This window comes from Apodemus sylvaticus, chromosome 7 (genome assembly GCF_947179515.1).
Source record: "Apodemus sylvaticus chromosome 7, mApoSyl1.1, whole genome shotgun sequence".
Taxonomy (NCBI): domain Eukaryota; kingdom Metazoa; phylum Chordata; class Mammalia; order Rodentia; family Muridae; genus Apodemus; species Apodemus sylvaticus.
Window position 1 is genome coordinate 67662242 of NC_067478.1, and position 27702 is coordinate 67689943.

The 27702-nt window shown below is 50.7% G+C and overlaps 1 protein-coding gene across 13 annotated transcripts in view; it reads right to left on the reverse strand.

Annotated features, from left to right (window-relative positions):
* Tle3 (TLE family member 3, transcriptional corepressor) overlaps nucleotides 1–9592 on the reverse strand; it is a 44633-nt gene extending 35041 nt beyond the window's left edge. For 12 of the 13 annotated variants that reach the window (XM_052188126.1, XM_052188122.1, XM_052188119.1 and 9 more), the window contains exons 1-4: nucleotides 8489–9592; nucleotides 7902–8002; nucleotides 7370–7433; nucleotides 6404–6448 (exon numbers count right to left, since the gene is read on the reverse strand). In XM_052188126.1, the coding sequence (XP_052044086.1) occupies nucleotides 6404–6448; nucleotides 7370–7433; nucleotides 7902–8002; nucleotides 8489–8512 (234 nt within the window). In that variant the 5' untranslated portion in view covers nucleotides 8513–9592. Of the gene's footprint in view, nucleotides 1–3646; nucleotides 3706–6403; nucleotides 6449–7369; nucleotides 7434–7901; nucleotides 8003–8488 lie in introns of those variants that run through there. The other variant, XM_052188125.1, reaches the window with a different exon arrangement.
* Between the last annotated feature and the right edge of the window lie 18110 nt (nucleotides 9593–27702).

Genomic DNA, 27702 nt, shown 5'->3' on the forward strand with positions numbered 1-27702 from the left:
CCCCTCCCTTCCCACACTTGAGTTCGTACTCTGCCACTGATCGTGGATGAGGTAAAGAAAAGGGGGACCTCTTGTCCAGTAAAATCTCTGGAGTCACTAGGGATCTCCTCTGGTTCCCCTCGAGCTTGGTACAACCTTTCACTTAAGAATACCAGTCCCACACTACCCACCCTCCTGGTTTCCACACAGGCCCCTGAGACCCTAGGGCTCTGCAGAAGGGTGGGCCTCCCGGAATCTGACCAGACAGGGAGACTTGGCGCTCAGTCTGGCTCCAACACTCTTACCTGTTCTCCATGCCCTATTGTGGCAGCCTCTACACTCAGACACAGCTCAGGAGTCTCCGGTCTCTGGCTGACAGCAACATGCCCAGTAAACAAAAGGACTTGAAAACTCTGTGCCAACCAGCACGGGAGTCTCTGCTCTGGTGTCAGCAGGGAAAGGCTGACTCTGTGGGCTTTGGGTCTGGAGTGCATGATGCCTTAGGTGAGCCCAGTGGATTTCTGCCACTGCCCTCAGAGTAGATCACTCCTCTTCTATAAGTTCTCTCAGCCCCAGCTGGAAGGGAGGTGGGGAGGGAGGGGGAGAGGGAGGGCTTTATTCTGAAAGGCCAGAGAAAGAGAAGGAGCCAAGAGGAGGAGGAGAGGTACAAGAGGAAAGAAGAAAGCATCTTGGATGTGTCTCAGAGAGCATTTGTTGAAAACAAGATATTGTCCCTTTAAGCATATAAAAACAAGGCCCTTGAGCATGCAGTTCTCACTCTGGTACACAATTATGGGTGCTTTCAGCTGTCTAGCACTGCCTCAAGTGCGCTCTTAAGCCAGACTGTCAATGGCATGTTGAAAGCTATTTTGCTGGCTGCTATCATTAATAGCAAAGTGGAGAGCCGGGCTGATGAGAATTAAATATGGGGGAGGGGCAGGTCATACCCAGTCATTACAGAATTACCAGTATGAGAAAGGAGACAATGCCACTTTGGGGAATAGAGTTCAAACCAGAGCAGGACGGTGGGGAAGCAGACAGGGGAGGCCGCACATTCGCAGGGGAGCCTCCCCCACCCCCACCCTCTGCCAGATGGACCGAAGCCAGCCCTAGAGAGCCATATGGGGACAGAGGGAGCCACTGAGACGTGAATGTGAGGGTGGAGAGGCCTTCGGATAATGCAGTGCTGCACAATATCACCACCTTCTCAGTTCTCAAGTGCGGCCCCTGCCCTCCCCCAATCCACTCTTCCTGACTGTGGCTTCCTGAATGTACTTCACCGCTGTCCCAGGAGCTGTTGTCACCTGGGAGGAGCCCTGGCTGCTGGCTTCTGACTTTAACAACTCCCCTCCCACCCTCCCTGTAAGTCCCCACTCAAGTAACAGTCCTCCTACAGGGACATCCTCTCTGACCCGTCTCCGCTTTCCCAGGAAGAGTGAAGCAGTGGCCACATTAGCGCTTACCTCACCGCATTGCAATTACTTATTTAGAGGCCTGACGCCCCAGTGGAGAGAATGGTGTCTTATTCGGCTGTGTAACCAACCCCGGGCCACACCCGGCACATCCCAGACCCCTAATAACCATTTTGGGAATGGATCCAACTCTCTCATTTTGCTGATCAGGAGACTGTATGCTGAACCACAGAGAGAGGCTGCGGACCAGCAGGCAGCCCACAATTACAACCCCCCCCCACTTCCTTCCCAGGGCTCTGTGCAGTGTAGGGCCACCCACCCGCCCACAACCTGAAGAAGGAAACCCCACGGGTTTACTGAGCACCTATTACATACAGTGTGTGCTTGGCAAAGGGACATCCTCCCTAGCTCTGAGATAAAGGGGTTCATATTGTGTTGTGTGGGATCACAGGGGCGAGACCTGCCGAGAGCAGTTTGGCTCCTGGTGTCTCGGGATTTTATACAGTGATACAAAAAAGACATCTTCCTATATGGAAAGACCTACATCCTTATATTTCTCGGCCAACTCTCTCTCCCTTCAACAACGTGGAAGAGTAAAGGAACCCCTAAGTAAATGAGATCCTTCCTGGGTGAAGGGAGGATTCCAAAGAAGAGGAGGGAGAGAAGGAACTCTTAGTAATCACACAATCCTGCTTCAGAAGAGCCTCTAGAATAGAAGAACTGGGAGTAGGGTTTCCCAGCGGGCTTCTGTCTTTAGTCCTAGGGTCCTCTCAATGCTCAGATGTACAAGGAACAGACTCGGGGGGAGTACAGAAAGCTTTGCTCTGTACACCTCTATCTTCTACCACAGACAGGGATCCACTGAAGCTCGAGATGAGAGGCAGCCTTGAGGGTGAGGTCACCCTCTAGCTGGATGGGACAAAGTAAAAAGAGCTTCAGGCTCAGTTATTCCCAAGGTACAGCAAGGATGGTACCCTGCTGGGGAGATCACACAACCTCCGTGATTCCAAGGAGTCACAGGACAGCTAAAGGCAAAGAACCCAGTGGGTGGGTGAATGAAGGAGCTCCCAGATCAACCCAGATGCCACACAAACTGCCCTAACGCCAGTACCTGCATCCCCATCCTACTGCCACCAAGGTCTGGCAATTCTTTGGCATGGTCTTTCCAGAAAACGGTTGCCTGCGGTCAGCCTGCGGTCCTCAGCCCTGTGTAGATGGCCACCTTGTGGCCAGGGTAAAACAGTCAGGGTTTTTACCACCCTCACCTCATCTGTGAACCTGCCCTCTGTCTTATTACCAAACACACAATCATTAGCTGTGCAAATAGCTGGCAAATGGGGACAGGACTGTGGACACAGAGCATTCAGCTGACACAGTTATACAACCCCAAATGGGGTACTTTGGACTTTGGTGGAGTCAACTTTGCAGCCTGAGCCTGGCTGGATAATAGCATGGGACAAGCAGAGGTAATTAAAGAAACAGCACGCTAGAGTTACCAAAAGGGGCTGGCTCCGGTGGAGTCCGGGGGAGGGAGGGCAAGCCTGCAGTACAGCATTTGGACCCACCACCTGTGACTGTGGCAGTCTGGGTATGCCAGCTCCAGTCCCTGAGCCTCATCTATGACTTCAAAGGTTTGGACAAGAAGCCAAAGCTCTCGCTCTTCCAGCTCTGGGGCTCTGGGACTCGCTCGGGTGACTGAAAATAGTGACTGTCTAGTATTGGCATGATGCTGCCCCCAAATCAAAATGCCTCGAGTCAGCTTGCCAAACATCAGTGCTCCCCAACCGAGGGTGAAAGGCCAGCCTGCCGGCTTCCCCCAGCACCATGTCTCAAAGCCACTGCATGGCAGTTGCTCTGGAGTCTGTTTCTAAGCTGGCTTTGTCATCTGCTGCTGACACTGGAAAGGCACTGCAGGAACAAGAAGGGAACTGATGAGCCGGTCAGCCGTCATCGCCTCCCTGGCCCTCGCTGAATCATCCTTGACACTCTGCCTGGAAGCAGGAGCCTGGGGGAGGTGGTGACCTCTTCAAGTCACAGGCCAGGCCAGTGATTCTGTAATCTTTGCTTTACCATAATTAGGGAGGGAGGCAGAAGAGTAGGAGGACCCATTTATTACTTCTCTGAAATTTGACAGCTTGAAAGAGAGATGGGAGAGGGGAGGGGGCGGGAAGAGAAAAACAGCGAGGGACAGGGAGGGACAGAGCCAGCCTCAGTGAGTTTAACCTCTCAGTAAAATAAAAACGAGCTGGACGTACCTCTCAGCTGCCCTCTGTCAATACTAGGGACCATCTGGCAGAACGAAAGGTTCTCGGCTAATTGGTATTTCCCATGGAGCCAGTGAAGAAGAGCTTTTGAAAAAAAATATGTGGTGGTGAAGTGTGTGTGTGTGTGTGTGTGTGTGTGTGTGTGTGTGTAGGTTGAAGATGACCAGACACACTTTTCCCAAGATGCTAGCTCTGTAGACCATCATCCATTATATAAAAGTACATACAGTCCCCACCCCCACCCCTACTTGCTTAAAGATGAAGAATCCAGCCTGTTTGTTCCAGGCAGATGTAATCACACAGTCAAGTCTAGAGGGCAGGACACTGCATGAATAATTCAGGCACTCCAGTCACTTGATTGTGTGTGCAGATAAAACACCAGTCAACCGCTAAACAGGTCAGCTGATAAACTTGTTTGCTCAGGCCTAACCACCATCCGCCAAATGCACCCGAGACCCACACTACAATTAGTGGCAGGGTTTTCTTCTACAAAACCTTGCAAGCCTAGGGAGTGGCCAGCACGCCATTAGGTCAGGGGTGTATGGCCCGGTTTCCCGGCCAGGGTTTCTCCACCTCTTTGCCTCTTTGTTCCTACACTGCCACAGGGTGAGTTCACCCAACCCAGAGACTGCTCAGCCTTCCTTCATGCTGGGAAGGGGCTGGAAGGCAAAGGTAAGGCACCTGGAGCAAAGGGCTCACTCAGCTGCACAACTCTGAGGCTCTGAAACAAGCCCTTAGGTCTTGCCATGGTGGCTTCCTGGATGCCTTGGTCTCCCCACCTACAAAAAAGAGGGCAAAGATCCCTCTATCCCACCACCAGCAGCCGAGAGGACTAAAGACAAGGTGGCCAAATCTCAGGCATTCTCTCATCTCAAAGCCCTGTTTGAGGAATGGCCAGATATCCCAGATGAACACAGCTGCTCTGTACATTAAGTCCCACCACCGAGAGAGCACTGAGATGCTTAGCTCTTCTGAGTTCATAGCATCCCCGGGGCTCAGAATAGCTTTGCTCTGCCAGCCAAGGTGACTTCTTTGTGCCAAGCAACCATGTATTCAGACTCGGGCAACACCACCCATGCAGCCCTCAACATGCAAGGACATATTACACCTTAATTAGAAGCTCTTACAACAACAACTACTGCTATAAATTTTGAACCTGGGTGCAATTACCCTCTTTAAAACACACCCAAGATACTATTCACAAAGGAGGGGGAGGACCGGAGAAAAGGGAGGAAGTGGCGGAACCTTGCACAGAACATAAATACCCACCAAAGTCCTTAAAACACCAGAGACCCTGGACCAGTTCTACCTAGAAGGAGGCAGAACCCATTTCTGGTCTATCCTTCCCCAGAACCTTCTTTACATATAAAGCAATGTCTGTTTATTATTTCTGTGGGCCAAGAACTCAAAATGTGGTAGTCTCCATGTGTGCACGCCTAGGGAACCAATTCCTCAGGAAACCACAGCTGGCTACCCACATCACTCACTAAATGCTGGGCCCTCTCTGGCTACCCTTCACCCAATGGCGGGGCTCCATACAGGAAGGGGGAAAAAACTAGATTCAAACGGTCTATAGTAAGAAGCCACTGGAGCGAGCAGGAATCTGCACACTTCCCCTCTGGGTCACCTGCCCTTCTCACCTGCCCTAGGCCCTGCCCCCTTTAAAGAGCAAAATTTAAACCTTGTAAATGACTGTTAATTTAGAGCAGAAAATCCATTCAAGTCACGGTCACCAAAGGCTAGAATGAGTCAACAGCCTTCTGAGATTTCAAGAACACCAATTGTTAAAAAGAACAACCGGCCTTCGCCATTTATACGTGCCAAGTCGAAGCTAAACGTCCGCCAAGCCAAATTATAGGCAGCCTCTCCTTGGAACACAAATAGACAAACAGGCCTCTCCCACAGCCTGGCCTAGCTCAGGACTAGCTACTGATATGCTCGAGATAAAGAGTGTTTGTATTTGCTGGGTTTGAGGTATACTGTTATTAGAGGGTGACAATGTGAGGTAGTTTACATATCCATCAAAGGATACCACACTAGCTAAACTGGTTTGACTTCAGGATTACAAAGCAGAGCTCAACCGCCAGCCAGCTCAAAAGGCCTGGTGAGGCTGGCCCCTTGGCAAGTTACTTCACCTCTGGGCTCAGCTTCCTCCTGTGAAATGGGACACAGCTGCCTTCAAATAAAGAGAGTTGAGAAACTCGCTCCTAAACGCAAGGCACGAGGATTGCATTTCATAAGTTTTTGAGGCCGTTAGTGGGTTCATTCCCTTACATTTCGACAGCTCAGCCTGGCTTTTAAGGCCCTTGAAGTGTAATCTTATCAAGGCAGTACATCTCTCTCTCTCTCTCTCTCTCTCTCTCTCTGCAAGAAAAAGAAAAGGGGGGGACCTCTGCCTATATTTCCCTTTTGAGAATTTTACATTAAAACAGAAGCAGACAGACAGCTCTCCCTCTAGGAGTCACACAGATCTGGGAGACCTACTGGACAACTTTCCCGTAGGTCTTTTTTCCACCCAGATCCCAGACCAGGCCTAAATTCACAAATGCTAAAAGCTCAACATAACCCAGCAAAGTCCAGACACCAGGCGCCCTTCAGAGCACTCACCGAGTATTACCATTCTAGGCCAAGCGGGAATACCAAAAGAACCAGGCTCCTTTTCAAACGAGAGGATGGACGACCCTCCAAAGAAATCACACATCTTATAATGTAAATATATACTATTTATATAGAAAGAAAAGCACTCACCTGCTTGTGCATTTCAATATTCAAGCCGTAGGACATCTCATAGTACTACAACATAAGAGGGGAAGGGGTCATTGACAGGCAACAAGGGACACTTCTCATTTTACCCCTCACTCCAGAAAGGCTTTAACCAATCCATTCACTGGGTCCAAAGCCACTAAAGTTCACCCACCAGCATAGGAGGTGTAGAAGCTGAGAGGGGGAGGTGTTCCTCCCCACTCTGAACATCATACACAAAAGTAAGATGGGCTGGGCCTCCCCTCCCCTCCCACAGGCACCCCATATACCATACAGCTGTTTATACAAGGTGCGGGCTCTACAGGGAACACTGTGTACCCGCCCCCTCTTGTCCTCTGAGAGTTGGTTAGCACTAGGTGGAAGGTCTCTTATGTGGAAAGCCTGCTGCTGGCCTGCCCTTACGTGGCTCCCATACCCACTCCCAAACGAGAGATGTCAACTTGAACTCAGGGTTAAAAGATGGTCTAGCTGGGGGAGGACCAGACTGCCAACGGAGGAAATCTTGAGGGAACACCGGAGGCAGAAGGCTTTAAAAAGGCTCCTCCACTCTGGAAAAACTCTGGGGAAGGAAGGTAGGCGCTGCTGTCCTATTCTAGCCAGACCCCAGCTGCCAAACAAAAGTTTCCGAACACTCCCAGGAGGGCTCCAAGAGGGATTTTTATACAACCCTGACACGGGTTCATCCAACTCTTATGTTTCTAACCAGTTTAAGGCAACCAGCCCTCGGGGAAACCCTCAAAACACAACTGAAATGCTCTTTACAAAGGTGGCCAGGAATGTGTTTCTCTTTCAGCCGGTCCTCCAAGTGGCAGAAAAGAGGAAGCTGAAGAAGGGAGCCCTCCGGGGGGCTGCCCTGAAGCTGGGCCTCGCTCTGGCCTGCGACTGTCCCAGCTGGACGCAAAGCCTGGGTGCCCTGCCCTCCCCCCCGCCCTGCTGCGGGCTGCCTCTCACCATCACATAATGGCGCTGCATCTCCGTCTTCTCGTTCGCCAGCTTGTCGTACTCCACTTTGAGGCTGTGAGGGAAGGAGGAGGTCCTCAGGCCTGGCTTCTACACGGCCTCCTTCGAGACCCGGACCCTAGGGCCTCGGAGGGCCACTTTACTTGCCCCGCACCCTGAGGACCCCCATTATCCAGCATCCTCCGGGCAGTGAGGGTAGCTGCCCACTACCCGGAGCCTAGCAATACCAACTCCAAACTTCCCTTGATCTGGCGAGGGGACTTGTCTCGGCCACGCGGGGGCGGGCCCGGACGCCGGAGCAAGACCCCGACCCTCGGACAGGGCGGGCTTTGGGAGCTGAGCGACCGCGGAACGCAAAGGGTTAAGGCTGCGCGCTCGGTGAGGGGAAACAAAAGGCGGAGGCCCAGCCGCCCCGCAGCCGGGGGTCGACGTCCCCCCCCCCCCCCTCGGCCCCTTGGGAGGTAGCAGGAGCGAGCAAGGCTGCCCTCCTCGCCAGCCCGGGGCCAACCCCCACCCGCCTTACCTGTGATACTGAGCTTGCAGGAACTGGAATTCGTCTTTGATCCTGTCACAGGACTCGGCCACAGTGAATTTAAATCCCGGCTGCCCGGGTTGATGGGGTGCCTGGAGCCCACAAGGACGACATAGGGGAGAGGAGTGGGCACATCAGAAGGGCTCCACGCGGCCCCATACCTCCTCTGGGTCCCTGGCCCCTCCCCGCAGGGAGCCACCGGCAAGGCCACCACCCCACAACCCAGAACCTTCCCAGTAAGTTTTCCAACGCTCTCCCGACGAAGCCGGGAAGCCGGCATCCCGACCACCCCCAAAGCAGAAGGGGCTGCCAAGTGCCGAGGGAGCGAGTTGGAAGACTTAGGAGAGGGGCCCGGGGCGGAAGCCAGCGTCCCCCTCCAACGCAGGCCGCCCGGGCCACTCGAGCGCAATTACCCTTGGCTCTCTACGGCGCCCCCCACCCACCCAGCCCCTTTGTGTGAGCGCACACACGCGCGCGCACCATAAAGGTAGCAACAAGCAAAATGGAGGTGCTAGATAAACTGCCTCGTTTACCCTGCCATGATAGATGCTTAAATAAGCCTAGTTGCAATTACTCACCGGATGTCTGCCTTGCGGATACATGGCAGGGAGGGGTCGCGATTCTGAGAGCTTGGAAGCGCTGAGAGCCCGAGCCGGGGATGTGCGGGGGAGGGGGGAGGCGAGCCCGAGCGGGGGGCGGCCGGGGAACCGAGAGCTCGCCCCCGGCCCCCCCCAGCCCGCTCTCGCAGCGAAATCCCAGAGTCGGGCGTGCGCCCCGAGTGCAGACAAAGAGCGGCGGAGCGAGCGGCAAAGTCGGCGGCGGGCTCGCGCTTTGTGCGCCTAGGGCTCGGCCGGCTTCGGCCGGCCACCTTCCCCCGGCTGCGTGGACAGTGTCAGAAGCCGGGTCTGCGTGGACATCATCGGCTCCCTGGCGGCTCCAGTGCGGGATCCCAAGGCCGGGGGTGGGATTGGGGGGGTTCTCCTGTCCCCTTACGGGTCAATCAGCACGATGAGGCTGGAGGGGGGCGCGTCTGGGCAGCCCGGAGCATCCGGGGCGCGCGGGTCAGATCCCAGAGGCGGTCGGTCCCGGAGCTCGCGGCGACAAGAGAAAGGAAGCAGGCCACCGAGGTGACGGCTTGAGGACCGTGGGTGAGGGCTAGAGCCCAGCGAGGGCGCTTCGACGCGCCCCCCCCCCCCCTTCGGAGAGGAGAGCCTGCTGTTTCGTCTGCTCCTGCCGCCGCCGCCGCCAGCCCTTCCCAGGGCCGAGGAGGAACTCCGGGCTCAGTCGGTGCAAATAATGAGCCCTGGCATCCTAACTCCAGCCGGCATAGGAAGCCTCGGCGAAGGGGTCCTCTGCTCTCAAGTGGATCGGCCGCGTCTCTGACGAGGAGCGGTCGGCGTCCCTGCCGCCTAGGAGCGCGCAGACTGGAGAGCACCGGAGGGGGAGACGTAGCCCGAGCCCGGGAGCTCTGCGGCTTCTTTCCTTCCTCCCAGCCTGGCTCTCCTCTCCGCGTCCCGACAAACCCCCAAAACACACAAACACACGCACTCAACACACACGTACACGCACTCAAAAAAAAAAAAAAAAGTGCCTCGGACCTGCGGATACCACACACAGACAGGCGAAGGGGGCCGAGCACGAGGTCTGAACTGCCGCGAGAGCAGTTCCAAATAGGGACTGAAAAGTAACAAAATAATGTGGCGGCTTCGCCTAGCGTTGGCCAATGGGAGTGCGAGGTTCCCACGTGGGGCCACGGGACTCGGACTGCGACTGGGCGCCGCCGGGCGCGACGTCACAATGCCCTCTTGTGTCTAAAACTATGCATGAAAAGTAGCAATCAGGCCCTACCCGCTGGTGACTTTCGCTTGGGAGTGAAAAACAGCGCTCCTCACATCAGGAATTAACCGAAAGACATATAATAAATAGATATATATTATAGTCCTGGGCTGCTAGGTTTTTTTTCCCTCTTTTTTCCCACGATCTACTAGCAAATAATTATTTGGCGGGAGGGGAGAAAGAGAAAACGAATAACAACAAAAGGGGAAAAAAGGACAAGCTGTACAATCCTTAAAACCTGTGGCTGGTAGTAATGGATCAGTTGATTCTGCAGAGGCGGCGAACGATTGCCCCCCTCTAATCTCATTAGGGTTGCAAAGCAGCCCAATTAGATACTATAAAACAAACAGAATCACTTTGTCAGTTTAATGTTTTCACTTCAAAAGATTTAGGACCGATAAAATGCTGGCTCCCAAAGTTACCTCCGACCTCTAAGACTGTTCTCCAAACTGAGTTTCTCTTTCTTTTATCCGTTTCTGCCCCCTCTCCCACCCTTGGGCGCCCCGCTTTTTCTCCTTTGTTCATTCGCCCTTCTTTTCAGAAAGCCAAATAAACAGCGCCTCTGATGCACGGCGGCTGCCGGCAAGGGGGAAGTCTGAGAACTCTGGCTTGGCGGGCTGCGCAGATGGAAGGGCCCGGCTGTCTGCGGACAACAGGCTCAGTAGTGCGGCTAGCCCCACTTGGGGCTCTTGCCCTTTGGGGACAGCTACGTCCTGGCCACAGCCTTGCCAAGGCGGGTACATCAGCTGTGCTCCGGGTCCGAGATGGTGAAGAAGGGAATGCACGGAGTTGGGGCCCTCCTGGCTACGATCCAGAGTTCAGACCCCATTTCTTGGCCTGCTGGCCTGCCCGGGCACATGCATTGGCAGTCACCCGTGGAAGAGCGACTGCGAGCCTGGAGCGTCCCTGGTCACCAGCATCGACACCCAAGGAGGCATAGACATTCGACTATGGGGCCCATCTGCTCGCAGACAAGGGTCACGTCGGGGCACATTGCCCACCCAAGTCCGCGGGCCTCGGAGAGCCAACAACGAGTGGACCGCCCAGGTGTCCTCGGGACCCTCCCTGCTTTCCCACCGAGCTTGCACGCAAGCACACGCTCCAGGCCCACGGCGGGCGCGCGCGAGCCGGCCGCGCGCCCCCGGAATCTATATTTTCCCCTCATTAGGAGCCTGAGTTTCGCGTTTGCATCTTAATGAGTAGCTGGGAGCGCGCGGGGACCTCCACGTGAGCGGCCGCCCCGAGATGGAGCCTCTCAGCGCCCGCTCCGGCCTCGACCGCGCTCCCTTCTTCATTTATTTATTCTCCTAAATAAAAACATAAATCGTGTACGGTGCGCACCGAAAAGGGGAGGGGGCAGGGAGAAGCCTAGCTCGACAGATGCGAGCATCTGGCCAAAGCATCCATTAGTCTCAAAATGGCTCCTCTTTGGAGCTTCCCTCTCCCCTCCCCCTTCTCTGCCCTCCCCCTTACGTCACGGGTGGGCGCACCCGCTTCCTACCCGGCCCGCCCCTTTCTCGCTCCAGCCCCCACGTGGGGCACGCTGGCTACGTCCCGGAGCAAGTCTAGAAACCAATCACAGACCAGCAAAGAGACTCTCGACTAGTAATTGGTGGAGATTCCGAGAGCTGTCAGTCCTTGGCCGGAGCTGTCAGTCAAAACCACGAGGGGTGGGGGAGCGCTGACAAATGCCGAGGCTTCTGAGCCTCCCGCTTGCAAATAGTGCTTGGAATGGCTGCTTAATTAGCTTTGAATGGCTTTTCCTTCCAGCTCAAACAATCTGTCACTACCATGTGGTATAAAGGAGCCATGCATAAAAAAGTAAGCAGAGGCTAAATATCAATTTGATTTTGTGTATCAAAGGAATATTTTATTTTTCTCCCTAGTAATGAAACGTATCAATTTAAATAATAAAAGGTAAAAACACACACACAAACTCTGAAAAAAAAAAGAAAAAGAAAAGAAAGAAAGAAAAAAGAAAGAAAGAAAATCAAAACCCAACTCCACGATGTTCTGACTCCTGCGCACGTCTGAAATAGGTAATTTCTATGGGCCGTGTTCTGGAGAAGTCTGAGATTCTCCCTCTTCACCGCCCCCCTTTAAACTTGCATTTAGGGTTTTGTTGTTGTTGTTGTTGTTGTCCTGGTCCTAGGAGTGCTGGGGGAAGGGTGTCAAGGGGAGGAGAGGTGAGGTTGGGGAGAAAGGAGAACTTTAAAGGGATCTCTTTGAAGCTGCTAATCAAAGTGTAGGGGTTTTAAGACCCCTTAAACTGGGGGTCCTACAGCAGGTCTTGATTTGGGAGCCGAGAAGAGAGGCGGGAGAGAGCGGGTGTGCTTGTCGCCCAGATTTATTAAACACAATGCCTTCAAGATGCCCAAGCCAAGGCGCCTTACTCGGCCTGGCTCTCCTCAGTCTCCCTCTGGACTGGTTCGGACGGCGCCCTCCTGCTGGCGGCCGCCGATGCCTTGGGCTTTCAGGTCGAGTCTACGCGGACTGTGTACGGGAAAGCGCCGCAGCTCTGTCTCCGGTCTCCGCGTCTCCTGCCCGGGCAGTGGTGCTCCCCAGGACCCCACTCGTCAGCGTGAGCTAGTGTCAGGCAGACTCCACAGTGAGTTCTCCTGCGAAGCCAGGCGCCAGCACCCGGCCTGCCACACGGAGGATGAGCGTGATGGATGCGGTTTTGCGGAGCGCCGCCCCCACGGCAGAGACGAACTGCATGCAGCAGAGCTCCCCACAGTGAGGAAGGGCAGCCCTGAGCGTTTAATAGGTACAAAGCAGGCCTTGGTTACCCACTACGTCCTCACTGCACTCCCAAGGCCTGGCTGACGGCCCGTCTTATAGGGTAGAAGAGAGGCCGACAGACAAACAAAGCTTAGCAATAGGCCGCGAGCTAGGCAGAGAGGTTAGAATTGGAATCCAGGACAGCCAGATGCACCGCCAAACTCAGGAACTTCTTTGTTTGTGCAAGCCGAATCTATACGAACATTTACTGAAAGACATTCACTCACTCACTCATTCATTCATTCACTCATTCATTCATTCATTCATTCATTCTAGCACTCTCTGAAGGTCTGGTTGAGGACCCTCTGGCTCCCAGTTCGCCTTATCACCTCGTCTTTTTTTTCCCTTCTTCTTCTGTTACCAGAACCCAGAGCCCCGAAAGGGAGCAGGGACCTCGATAAGTAGGTTCAGGTCCCTTAAGCTCAAAGCTCGCTACTGCTTAGAACCCCCGCCCCCATGCCACCTCACAAATTTTGTAAGAAATGGAAATGAGCTTATTTTATGCTAGAGAAAGATGCACACAACACACTGTCCGAAGCGGCTTGACAATTATTTTAAAGAAGGAGGGGACTGAAGAAAAAGACTTCAAACAGCTCTGTCTCCAGTTCTAATTGGAAGCATTTCAACTGTTTATGTTACAAGAAGTGTCAGGGTCATTTGCTACCGGAGAGCTTACTTTTCATTGGCTGCTTAATTGAGTACCTCGGAGTCCACCCCACGTGGGAGAGGAATTCCTGGCACATTAAAAAAAAAAAAAAAAGTCACACGGTGAGATGGAAAGTCTGGGGTGGATCTGAAGCAGCGAAGGGCCCCCAGCTCCTCATTTGGGATGTAGGATGACTGTGGGAACTTGGGGTGGGGACAGAGATGCTTCTCTGGTTCCTTAAAAATAAATCCAAAACACACATTAGATGAGTGTTATATGTTTTTCCCCGGAATTAAGAAAACGGCCTCTGGCTAGCCACCAGACTGTGGCCTGTCCTTTGAGGAACTGATGTCAGGGGCCTAGGGTGGGGTTGTAAACCTCCTCTCCCGCCATTCCCAACCCCCACCAGCTACTGGCTGGGATTTTTGGGAACCTCTTGTTGGAGCTGGCCAAAAAAGAGAGTCTTCTCCCTCATGGCCAGCTACCTCTCTTTGGTTGCTTCTGTGGTTTTCTTCCTCTGACCTGTTCATTGCTAGAGCAAGCTCACCCCACCCCCACCCCCACCTCCACCCCCATCCATCACTAATCCCAGATCTTCCCCTACAGGCTAGTGCCTCACTGTGGGGTCAGAAGAAGGGGAATTTGTTATTTGTTTAACAAACTTAACATAGTGCTCACTCTGCACCAGATTCCAGTCTAAGCACTGGGCAAATATTAACAAGTTTAATCCTCACCCAAAGAATGAAGGCAGTGCCACTGATGTCACCCACACCGGAGCAGATGGGCAATTGATACTACTCCTTGGTACAATGACTTCCTCAAGGTCACTATGGGGGTTGATGGACTTGAGTCCAGGCGACTCAGCTCCAGAGTCCGCAACTTAAAGACACTTGCCCTGCCAGTCAGGCCTGTAAGAAGAGGCCAGCTCACTTCAGCAAAGAAGGCTGAGGCTCCTGGTGGTGAAGGGACTTCCCACAGTCTCTTAAACCGTCTTCCAACTCTCTAGCTGGGTCACGCTTTGTGACTTAGGGGCACTTGTGAACTCTTTCTAAGCCTCTATTTCCTCTTCTGTTGTGTGAAGAGAATAGCCCTGTCCACCTTGGAGCATTGCTTCCCAGATCAATGGAGATTGTTCAAGTACTACTTGGTATAGCCCTGGCACATTAAGTGATCAATAACAGTTAGCTCCGGTAGCTCTGATGAAGTATCAACAGCTGGGGGATATAGCATCTGGAACATTTCTTCTGTGTGTGTGTGTGTGTGTGTGTGTGTGTGTGTGTGTGTGTGTTCCAGCCAGAGGACAGCAAAGTCCTGACCCAAGCCCATCAGGAGCACTTAGCTCCCTTAGACCCTCCAGGAAAGCCACACACACCTGTCTCCTGACTCTGGAATGTCCATTCTTTTCCATAATCTTTGATAACCTTGGATATCCTACCCCCTGCTGAAGCCAACTGGGAAAGCTTGGGTGTGGATGGGAAAGAAAGAATGGGAGGGGGAGATAATTCAAAGCTAACCTTTGAGGGGTTAGGGCTGGGTAGAGGCAGAAAGAAATCTGACCACCTCCACAGTCCTGTTTTCTAAGAAAAACTGTTGAGTTCATAAAAAAAATATATATATAAAGTAATCTGATTCAGAGGAAATGTGAGTAGTGTGAAGGGATTCTCTGAGGACCTGTTGGGGAGACAGGGCTCAAGCTCAGCTCAGGAGTGTAGACAGAAGCTCTCGTGGGCAGCGGAGACCAAGAGAAGCTGTCTCTCTCCCGCAGCCTTCCAAGGTAGTCTTCCTCCTTTAGAGACTTTCCCTTACCGCCCAGCAGGCTGTCCTTTGGTCCTGAGGAAGAAAGAAGCTAAGCCCTGGGCTTCTCCAAAAACAAGCAAAACAAAACAACAATAAGTAAGCAAACAGACAGACAGATGGACAAAAACCCCTCATCCTCATCCCAAACCTATCTTAGAATTACTTACCCAGCGGAGGATGTCCCTGAAGGCTGGCTATTCAGATGAGGAGTGAGGCGTCGACTCCTTCAGTATTTGTTGCTACAGCTGTAAAACGAGAAGAATGGTGTCGGGGTGCTAGTCCACCAGGAGCTTACAGAGAGCCTACAGTATGCAGTACCAGAATGTGAGAGAAGCCCTTGCCTTTGAATAGACAGAAGGCTATCCGAGTCTGGGCTGCGTGTAGAGCCGCAGAGTTAGAAGTTGGCTCAGGAAATAATACTGGACAGAAGAGTTGGAGTTGACAATGGGGGTAGCTGCCTGTGAAGTGCTTGTGACCTTGGTTGACTGAGAGTAGAGTTCCAGACAATAATACCAAAGCAGCTCAGCTAGGACTCTCTGGAGAGTCCCGGAATATTGGATCTGCTCCGTAGCCTCACTACCTCTGTCCAGAAAGCTCAGGCAACCAGACTGCCAGGTGATGATTTACAAATAGGTTACCATGTCCACCTGGGACTTGGGGGTGGGGGGCAGGTGTGCATTGTAGGCCTGGAATGTGTTTGTTCACCTGTCTTTAGCAGGAGCCTGAGACTGGAAACATTCTCCCTGACACCTCCTCCAAGCTAGGCTGAATTGCATCCTGCTGTTCCCAAGGTGCACTTTGCTGACCTCTATTGACTAATGGCGCCGGGTTTCCATGCCTCATGCTGGAACCGGGTAAATATTTATCGAAGTGATTGGGCGTCCTAATTAAGAGATTTGTGCCGTTTCTCTTTCCTTTTTAAAGATTCAAAGCTGAGGCTTAGGAGATTAAGAAATAGTTTGCTGGTATTAACGCATCCATCTTAGCAAGGGTGGAGAAGAATTACCCATGCCAGTGGCGTGGGGCAGGCTGGTGATGGGCGCTTCAGGGAAGCATGGAGTCTGGATGAAGGCTGGTGCAGAACTCTGGCCCGGTGCGCATGCTCTGTGATGGTGTGGCTGAGCAGTTGGAGGAAAGAGGGGAGGGCATTTGCCTGACAGCTTTTTTCCCCTTCCAGTTCTACTCTCTTTCTGTCCTTTTAATAAGTGGATTTACAAATGTATTTGTCATATATACACAGTGACAGTTTGATTGCTTATCAGGTTTTCGTACCTGCTGGTTCTCAACTGAGGGTGATTTTGCCCTCTAGGGGACATTAGGCAATATCCAGAGACATTTTTTTGTTGTCCCAATTCAAGAACGGGGGTGCACTGTTATCTGGCTTGTGATTAATAATAATAATTATTATTTGTTTATTTTCTCTCACTATTCTTTGTTAGTGTGTATGTGGATGTGAGAGGATGACTTTAGGGAGTCAGTTCTCTCCTTCCACCCCGTGCATCCTAGGAATGGAACTCAGGTAGTCAGAGTGAAGGCTTCTAAGCACACTACAGTGTCAAGAAAAGCCACCACAGCATGGAATCATAACAGTGCTAAAACTAGGTAACTTGTATATTCTGTAGTACTTACTTTGGGTTGCCTTGACAAAATGAAGACAAAAGCAAGGTAAGGAATGAGGGCTTCGTTTTTGGCTCATAGTTTAAGGGTCTAGTCCTTCATGGTGGGGAGAACATGGTGGTGAAAGTCAGGTCTTCTGACACACTGAAACTGATTCTTTCCGTAAAGCAGTCAGGGTTTCCAAACAGACCTCCGGGGAAGTCCTGGGACCTTCAAAAGGTGATAGGGCAGGGAGAAGATGGGGAAGTAGAGATTGTGACCTCAGACACACACACACACACACACACACTTTCTATCAGAATAGCTCTGATTATTATCTTGTCATGTAGACTAACTTAAAGTTCTTTTGGGGGGCCAGGTGGATTCCTGGAGCTTAAAAATAGTTTTAGGGTTTCTGAACTTCCTAGCATCAGTATAGAGGTTCTCGGTGTGACTGCTGAATTCGGAGAGCAAGGCTATAGTTCCATGAGTGGGGATGTGTCCTGGGTGCTTCACACCATCAGCCCTTGTGCTCTCTTCACACATAAAGAGTCTGCTTGTTCCAACCCAGCAGTGCCAATTCCTGTGTAAGGGCCCTACAAGGGAGGGTTCCTGAGGGTTCACTCCTGGAACCATTGCCAGAGAAGTGGGGAGTACCTCTCACCCCAGAACTATTATGGAGAATATCAGGGTTCTTTGTTTTTGTCATTAGTCTTACTTTGTGAGTGTGCACATTCAAGGTATGTATGTCACTTGTGTGCAGGTGTCTGTGAAGATCAGGGGAGGGCATCAGATCCACAAAACATAGATTTACAGGTAGCTGTGAGCTGCCTGCTGTGGGTACTGGCACCTGAACTCCAGTCCTTTGCAAGAACAGAGAGCACTTTTAACCACTGAGTCATTCTCCAGCCCCATGGTTTGGTATGGTTTGGTTTGGTTTGGTTTGAGACAGGATCTCTTAGAACAAAGCCTGGCCTTGAACTTCCAATTCTTCTAGCTTTGCCTCTCAGATTGCTAAGGCAGGCCAAGCTCAGGTCCAGTATGAAATAGCTGAGCGGCCTACAGAGGTTAAGACATGGATTCCATAGAGGAGCCAGCCTTTTCTCTCACCTTTGACAGAGGAGGTTGGAGAGAGACCTAGCTGGGAGTGACTTTTATGAGAGGTCAGGGTTTACACATTGGCCTGAGTAGTTACAGAACAGGTGCCCATGGTCACTGCACAGGCCACTCAGCAGTGTCCTGCCTCCTTCTCGTTACAAAAGATCCCAGTGAAACAACGTCTGTTCTGCTAAGCAAGGCCTGGTGCTTTCAGTTAGATCCCCTAATATATACCCTTGACCTCCTGGCTTCATTATCCACTCCAACCCCATAATGGAGCACCCAAACTAACATACAAGCACATAAATAAATGAATGCAATTAAAAGAGGGAAAGCCTGGGCTGGTGGCATGTATCTTTAATTCAGTGGGGAGGCAGAGACAAGCTGATCTCTGTGAATTTGAATCTAATTTGATCAACAATGAGTTCCAGGCTAGCCAGGGCTATATATCTAAACCCTTTCTCAGAAAAAAAAAATTACTTTAAGGTAATAAATAAAAATAAGGAGGGGACCAGCAAGATAACTCAGAGTGCAAAGGTAATTGGTGCAACAAGCCTGAGACCTGACGTCACTTCCTGAATGCCACAGGAACAGGAGGGAACTGACTCGCAGCACTGTCCTTTGGCCTACAAATGTGTGCTGCTCCCGTCTCTCTCTCTCTCTCTCTCTCTCTCTCTCACACACACACACACACACACACACACACACACCATACCCACACACAAATAAACAGACAAACAAAAAAGCAAACTTTAAGGTCTAACAGAAAACGGTGTCCTTGTGGCTGTGCAGGGACCCTTGTGTGCTACTGGTGGGATTGTAGAGTTGTGCCATGAGGTCAGTGTGGCAGTTAAAAATAGAATTGTCATGGGACAGGGCGGTCTCACTTCTTTTGTATATACCCAAAAGAATTGAAAACAGAATCTGAAAGAGATAGTTGCACAACTGTGTGGGCTATTGCGGCCTTCCTCAGCATGAGGAAGAGGTAGAAGGAACCTAAATGTAGGCCAGAAAGCAACCGGATGGAGAGTATGTGGCACATAGATCCAAGGAGATATCATTCAGCCTTCAAAGAGAAAGAAATCCAGGCACGAGCTACAGTGAGGATGAGTCTCGAGAGGCTGACACGGAGGGGAAGGTGGTCATAGACAAATGTCTTATGGATCGGCTCCCATAAGCTACTAAAGGAGTTGGGCTCAGAGAAGGAGAAAGGGGAATGCTGGTTGCCATGCTGGGGAGGGACACGTTGAGGGGTGCTTAGGGCTACAGAGATTCAGCTTGGCAAGATGAAGAAGTCTGGAAATTAGTGGTGTGACTGTGTATAGTTAACACGATTCTTGGTACATTTAACGGGAAAATTTTATGTACTGTGTGTTTTTACTACACTTAAAATAACAGAGGTACCCTTCTCCTCCTTTGGCGAATGGGTTCTCTGCCATTTTAAGATCGGTTCCTGAAGACCAGGCCTCTCTTATAGCCTTCTATTAGCATAGCCTGTTTCAAATGGGGGAAATGGACATGGTTTCTGGTCCCGGTGTCTGGCCTGGCCTCATACAGTTTTGCTTCTTCTGTTCGTTACCAAGATGCCTTCAGCCTGACTTGGGCCATTGAGACTATATCTTTTCCCATTTTTTTTTAAAACTCTTTTTTTGTTTGTTTGTTGGATTTGTTTTTGTTGTTGTTGTTGTTGTTTTTTGGGTTTTTTGTTTGTTTGTTTTTGGGGGGGGGTTGTTTGTTTGTTTGTTTTTTTTGAGACAGGGTTTCTCTGTATAGCCCTGACTGTTCTGGAACTCATTCTGTAGACCAGGCTGGCCTCGAACTCAGAAATCCGCCTGCCTTTGCCTCCCAGAGTGCTGGGATTACAGGCGTGTGCCAGCACTGCCCGGCTAAAACTATTTTAAAAAGTACATTTAATTTACTTGGAAGGAGCGCTCGTGCACGTGCATACACACACACACACACACACACACAGGTCTCAGAGACCTCATGATAGCATTGTCAGGAGAACAGAGCTGCAAGCTGGTGAAGATTGACACATGAGCTCATCAACACAGGGAGACTGGGAACTCGGGACCCATAAATGAAATGTTAACATACACAATTAGGAAGGGCTCCCCAAAAGGACTGAGAGCCCACAGAAGCCTATGCCTTGGCCCTGGTCCGCTATTGGCTAAGCTGCTTGGCCTGTGTGTTCACACACTATTAAAATCAATAACAACTGGGTGGGTGTCAGGATTGGACTTGGACATATTTGCACAACCACCTCATGGGAGACTGTAGGGCACAAGGACCAAGGTTGCATACATGTTGCTTTGCAGCACCACTAGACCAAAGACCCCAGGGACAGCCTTCAGAGAAGACAGCTACCTCGTCCAAGCTCTTGTCCCCCTGCTCAGGAAAGCCAGCAAGCACCCAGGGACTCCAGGTCAGAGTGCACATAGACAGGCTTGTAACCTCTCCTTGGTTAGAGCACCTTGGAAAGCCTACAGAGCTCCCAGTGGGAGGCCCGCCTCTGTGTGACTTCACCAATCTTCCCCTCCCCCATCCAACTTTCCAAAATGGCACACAGAACCTTTTATACTTTGCTTTGGCCAGGTTTAGCAAATCAAAATGCGGGGCCTCTAGTTTGATCTTTTAAACAATGATTAGCTGTTATTTAGCAGGATGGTATCTCAAATATTGCCTGGGACAAATTCGTACTAAACCAAGGAACAAACCCATTTATTTAACATTCTGATTTGACTGTGTTTTCTTGTTTGCCTGGCAGCTCTCCTCTACCTTAAGTCTTTTAAAACCCCAACAAGTGGCACCCCCATTTTAGAAACAGAAAGCTGGACTTCAGAGTTGTGGTTCTATGTGTGACCTTGATTTCTATGGAAGAGCAAAAACGAAAGCAAGGGTTTCAGGACTTGGGGTGGAATACAAAGGCTAACCCAAGGACGGTTAAGGCACCACCTGTATCTCAGTGCCCTCCCCGCAGCTCCAGAAGAGAGCTCCAGCTCGGGTTTTCCAGCCGGCCTTCCCAGGCAGGGCTGAGCAACCCCCTGGAAGAACATTTTAATCAGCCACCTTGTCTCTGCCTCTCTTGGCCTTTGCTTTCATTGTCAGAGTCTGTGTCAATAGCTGGAAATCCAGGCACAGCCCACGGAGACATCTCCTCCCCATCCCAAGCAGAAATCCCACAAAGGGCAGGACTCCCTCCCCCCTTTATAGGGAAAACAAACAAGTCTGGGGTCTCCCAGGGGCTGTAAGCTTGGGGGGAAGGGAGCAGGCAGCCAGCTGGCTCAGCCTGGCCCAAGCTCCCACCCTCAGTAGCCCCCACTCTTAGCTGCAGAAGTGGATGGGGGCGGCTGCATCCAGCAGAGCCATCCCTCTGGGTACTGCTCTCTCGGCCAGGGTGACCTCTGAACAACGTAGGCATTTCCACTTCCCTGCTTGAAACCCTTCTCTAGCTCCCTGTAGCCACCAGCCTGGACCTTTCATACCCTGGCCTTCCTTCCACCTGGACCCTGCGGAGGGACGACCCCTCTTCCCTTCTGCTCCGAGACCCTTTTCTTCTACAAAGTCTTTGCAGTAGTCACATCTCTTTTGTGCTACCCAAGTGCCCTTGTTGGTATGTGATGACCTCACTCACGGTGTCCTACCCACATGCAACTGGGCATCTGTAGGGCTCTCCTCTAGGAAGTAACATGGATAAAGGTTTACACTGATTGTCAACTTAATGGGATCCAGGATCAGCAAAAAGACAACCCTCTGGCCATGTCTCCAAGGCAAATTCTAGACTTGGTTACCCTGAGGAAAGAGACTCATCCTAAATGTGGGTATCACTAGTCCCTGGCTGCAGACCTGCACTGAGGAAAGAAGGGAAGTCAGCTGAGTGCCAGCATTCCTCTGTCTGCTTCCTGGCCACTTCCTTGGTGTCCCCTGGTCACCACAGCTGCCCTGGTCACAGGGCTGAGGTTACATCTTCCAGGTCAAGATTTCAGTAAGTGTCAGGGAGCAGCAGCGTCAGGACCACGGGATAGCTGGTGACTCTAACAGCCCCATGAGCCTGCCCGGCCTCCACCCTTAGTCTGCTACTCACGGAGGTTGTGGGTACCATGCCCCTGTGCTGCTCCAGTGCCTGCACTGGCTTCCCGATTCTATCTGAGAAAGCTCAAGTCCTTATGTGGTCCAGCAGGCCCTACAGACCTGTCTTGGTGTCTTCTGCCCCCATGACTGGTTCATCCCTGGGTGCTGGACATAGTCCTCCCTATAAACCTTTGTACTGGTTCACCCCTATTTGTAAGGTTTTTTTCCCCCAAACTCACTGAGCTATAATGTCCGCACTCTCCCACTTCCACCACATTCCCGTGGACACTTCAGCTCTGAGCAGGGCCTGCCCTGATCACTCATTGAAGAGCTAAGTCTGCCTCACTCTGTCTTACTCAGCCTAACACCCTGTGACTTCATTTCCGATGAACCGTGGAACTCCCTCCAACTAGCTGACTGTCCTGTGCCCTGGAGGATCAGCCCCACAAGGCCAGTGCCTCCACCTTGTTCACTACTGGAGCTTTAAAGCAGCCCTGGGTGCAGGGAGATGCACTCAGTAAAACATGTAAGCCAAGGCAGGAACTAAATCAACACAGGCCTGAGGCATTAGCTCAGTCACTAAAGCATATGCCGTGTAAATTGGTGATACCTGCACACATGTTAAATGCCAGGTGTGGGTGGCACAAGCCTGTAATCCTAACACTGGGGAAGTAGAGAAAGGAGAGTTCCTATGGTTGATTAGGCAGACAGTCTACCCTAATCAGTAGGCCCTAAGACCTAGTGAGAGATCTTGTTCAAAAAACAAGGTGAATGGTCCCTAAGTAATGATGCTCTAGCTATCCGGGGGCTCTCGCGCGCGCGCGCGCGCGCTCGCACACACACACACACACACACACACACACACACACGAGCATAGAGAAAGGGGGGGAGTGGGTAGGCATGAATCCATTAGGGACAGAGTCCAGGCTGGCCTTCAATAAGCTCAGAGGATGTTATAGGATTAATATGCTGAAATGAATGGACTAGAAACATGAAAGGAATGAATAAAACAGCATCCCCACAATTTGGGGGAGGGCTCCTACATTCCTCCTCCCTGTTCAGGGCTGGGGACAGGACTGAGTGAGCCCTCACTAGATAGAGTCCTAACCTCAACTAACTCAACTTCTTCCTCTGCCCCTGTCTACCCAAGGGAGCGGTAGAGGAGGTTCCTTGGCTCAAGATCCTAGGTTATCTCTCCCCATGAAAGAACTTGGAAGTGTGCTGGTCCAACCTTGTGCTTAATTGTGCAGGAGAGAACAAGAACCCCATATGGAATCAACTAAGGTCACAGGGGCCTTGGTGGTATCCGGCAACTGAATAGCCAGACTCTCATCTAGTAGAGGACTTTCAAATCAGTCGGTGACATGTTTTAACACAGAAGGCTTTACCCAGCATTTTCAATCTTTACATGACTGTGTTTGTATTAAATCACCTTTTGCTGTAGGGAACAAAATGACAGGAAATCTGAGGTGCCTTGAAAAATCTGGCATCTATTTGCATCTTCCACGTTGGCAGATATTTATTAAGGACATATTACATGTAAATCTTGGAGATATAGAAGGGCAAGACACAGCCTTTGCCTCCTAAGAACTCTTTGGTGAGACCAGGAGATGGTGAGAGTTATCCTACAAAGAGCACCCAGATAGGGCTGAGATACAGCTCAGTAACAAGGGCTTACCTAGTGTGTGTGAGACCCAGGCTCTACTCCCTCCATCACAGAAACAAAACCAAGCAACAGCATAATACTCCACAATCACCCAAATGAATTGAAAGCTTTTGTTCTAGAGATGTGCACATAGATATGCCTGGCGACTTTCTTCATTTATTTAGAACTTCCCAACCTTGGAAACAAACAGGATATATGTCCTTCAAGATGCAAATGCATATGCTGTAGTACATACAACTCATGGAATCCTATTCAGGGATAAAAAGGGGATGTATACCCCTCAGCCCTGAAAAGACAGGCAAAAACCACAAATGCAAATCACTGAAGGTGGCTACCAGTCTGAAAGGGATGCACACAGTGATCAGAAAGGGCAAAATGGTGAATGGTGATTGCTGGTGCAGAGGAAGAGGAGGGATGGGGTGGAGCGAGGGGGATATGTTAGGATAATAAACCTGCCCTTGGTAAGATTGTGACAGCTGTCTCTACCGTATAGTAAGGTACCAATGTATGTCATATGCTTGTCAAATAATAGGATGTGCTACACATTTGTCAAGCCCATAGAAGTATTTCCAAAAGGAGTCAGAGAATGTATAACTCCTGTGTAAATTATGGGCTCAGATGATAATGGCGTGTCGGTGTTGACTGATGGACTGAAGCACAGAGGCCCTCTCTAGGAGATGTTGATAATGAGATAAGGGGTGTGGGGGAGTCTCAGGGTATCCTCTGAATCTCCTATGCAGTTTAGCTTTTGATTAAAACAAAAATAGGGGCTGGAAAGTTGGCTCAGGGGGTTAGACTACATGTTGCTCTCACAGTGGATCTGGCTTTGAGACCTAGCACCACGTGGTAGCTCATAACCATCCCTAACCCCAGTTTCAAAGTATTGAACGCCCTCTTCTGACCTTCACAAGTGCCAAGCATGCTTGTGGTGCATATACAGAAATATAAGCAAAAAACTCACACATAAGATAAACAGTTTTTAAAATGTATTAACTAAAGGGGTCTTTTAGTTCACAGCACTATTTCAGAGGTCAGAGGACAGCCCTGTGGAGTAATTCCTCTCCTGAGGAATTGCTGCCAGGCTTGTGCAGCAAGAGCCCTTACCCACTGGACCTAGGGGACCTAACTCAGTCTTTCTACAAACCTCAAAAGGTCTGTGAAAAACTAAAATGTATTAAACTTTTTGTTTTTGAGACTGAATCAATAGAAAGAAGCAACCTGGGAAAGCCAGAATGGATAAACTTCACAGATCCACATCCAGGAAGATGACAGATCATAAAGGCCTCATTTTCCCTATGTCACTCAGTGGCCATGATCTTCATGGAGGATTCCCTTGCAGCTATACTTGTTACAAGCTTGATTCCCTTGCAGCTGTACTTGTTGCAGGCTTCTTCACTACTGAGGCACTTTCTGGGGATCTCTGTGTGTTAGATGTTAAGGATCTTGCAAAGGTATTACCTGGGCCCTCTACAGTTCCTATAGCACTGAGCTATGGAGAGGCAGTTTGCAACCCGAGTATCACAGCAGTATACATAGCTTGAGGCTAGCCTGGGCTACATGAGACAATGTCTCAAAAAAAAAAAAAGCCATCAGCAGTTCTTATGAGGCTCTAGCCCATCATCCATTCTCTCCCAGTTACTTAACACAAGGCACTCTTGGCAGGGATGTTACTTTGCAAAGCTCTGAGTGCAGCAAGCTATCAGATGGTTAACTTTAATTGTCAACATGACACAACCCAGAATCACTTGGGAAGAGAGAGACTTAATGAACTATCTAGATTAGGCTGGCCTGTGGCCATGCCTGTGAGGGATTGTCTTAATGATTCAGTGAGGTGAGATGGTCCACCCTGAATGTGGGCAGCAGAATTTCACAGGCTGGGTTCTGAACTATGTAAAAATAGAGAGAGCAAACTAAGGGCAATCATGTGGGCCCTCATTCTCTTGAAGTTCCTGTTGAGTCGACATCCTCCATAATGGATGAATGTCTCTGTAACCTAGAACTGTGAGCCAGCACAGATCACTTCTCCTCTAAGTTGTATTTGTCCACGGTTTTATCACAGCAACAGGGAAGAAACTAAAGTTAGCTGTGGAAGAAGCAGACGACTGAAGCCACTGCCTATACATGCCACCTGCTCACTAAAAAGCTCATGGCCTCCAAAGACCTACAGGGCCCACCCATGCCAGCAGCTCTGCTGTTCTATGCTATGGCTCAGATCCAATACCTAGCCATTTGTTTGCCTAATGCTACTTATCGAGGCTAAGTGATAGACAGAAGAGGGCATTACACCACAGTCATGGGCAGATGTCCCCACTCAGAGTCCAAAGGAAGCAGTTTTCCAGTAGATCGCCATACAGGTAGGTGGTCTTCTGCTGGGAACACATTTTTCTCTTTAGTTTCACCTCAGCATCAATGGGGCTTCCTTAGAGACTCTGCTTCTGGTCACGCCTGCCTATTTCAGGTCAACATGGGTGGATAGTGCATGTCACATTTCCAAGATGAATAGAGTATGGGGTCTGTGGTAGAGACTCAGGAGCTGATGAGGAGCTAAGTTAAGATCCCCAACACCTACAATAGAAATCTGGTTGAGGCAGTAATCCTAATAGTGGGTGAGGGTGGGGTTAGAAGGTTTCTAGGGGCTTGGAGGGCTAGTCAGTCTGGCCAGTGGGTGAGTTCTGGTGAGAGACTGTCCTGGTTAGGCTGGTTAGGTAGGTACACTGTAGCTCTCTTCAGACATACACCAGATCCTCAGATCCTATTACAGATCATTGTGAGCTACCGTGTGTTTGCTGAGAATCAAACTCAGGACCTCTGAAAGAGCAGTCAGTGCTCTTAACCACTGAGCTATCATCTCATTTTATGCCAGCATGATGCAAGATGTGGGAAGAGGGACTCTCAGTTGAGAAAATGTCCCAATAGGCTATGCCCTGTGGGCAAGTCCAAGGTACATTGTTTTGATTAATGATTGATGTGTGTAGGCCCAGATCACTGTGGAATATGATGCCAACATTGAGCTATTGGTCCTAGATGGTATAAGAAGGCAGTCTGAGCAGGTCTGAGGAGCAGGCCAGCAGCACTCCTCTGTAGTCTTGGCATCATTCCCTTTACTTCCATTGCCTTGAGTTCCTGCTCTGAAGAAATTCAATGATGGAGTGTGATCCGGAAGTGTGAGGGAAAGAAATGCATTCTTTCCAAGTTTCTTTGGGTCAAGGTTTTTATCACAGCAGTAGAAACCCTAACCAAGACAGAAATCCTGTCTAACAGAGAGAGAGAGAGAGAGAGAGAGAGAGAGAGAGAGAGAGAGAGAGAGAGAGAGAGAGAAAAGGAAGGAAGGAAACAAAAAGTAAAACAAAAAACAAAGCAGAGAATGACGGAGGAAGACAACTAGCCATGACCTCTGACCCCCACTCACACATGCTCTCTCTCTCTCTCTCTCTCTCTCTCTCTCTCTCACACACACACACACACACACACACACACACACACACAGGAGTGGGGGAGGGGGAGAGGCAGGAAGGGGCCTAGGGCAGGACAGGTGAGTGAAGTGCTCGCTGGAAACTTGCCCTGCCCTTTTTCTTGTCTGCTCTATCTGGGGCTCTCCCTTCTTCCTGCATCCTCCTGCCCAGGACAGACAATTCCCATGTTCAGCCTTGCTGCCTTCAAATCCTTGCCTGTCTCTCAGGAGCTGCAGCCGCCACACATTCTTCCTCTCTTGTCATTAGGAATGTCTCAGCTGCCCTCCAAGCCCAGCTCTGTGTTTTTAGCAAAGCCCCTGGAAGTTGCAACCCACATTCTTATCTCTGGCAGGTCCTCCCCATATTTCTGAGCCTTCTCCTTCTCCAGAGTCTTCTTTTCCCTCCCCGAGGGCTCCACTTTGTCTTCTAAATCCCTCTTTCCTGCCACTTGTAAGTGCTGCTTCTGAACTGGGACCTGTTGGCCACTTCAGTAAGAATCAGTGGCCAGCCAGCCAGAAGCAAAGGTCTCTCTCTTTGGGAGTTCTGTTCAAATCTTCCTCATTAGCATTTCCTTGGAGAATTGTTTTTACTTATGAGTATAAAACTTTGCCTACCATCCTTATAGTCTTGACAAGTTGTGATGTTAATTTACTCTTCCCTGGCTTGTCTTCTAGACTGGCTCTAGGATGGGAACAATTCTGTCTTCTATATCCTGGCAACCCAGTACCAGACACTTCAGCCTCAGAACCTTTCTCCAGATGGCCGTAGTGATTGCACGCTGCCCCACTCAGCTGTCACTGAGGACCACTCCCTGCTGGCTGTGCCTCCTTCTCACCTGTAAATGGGGAA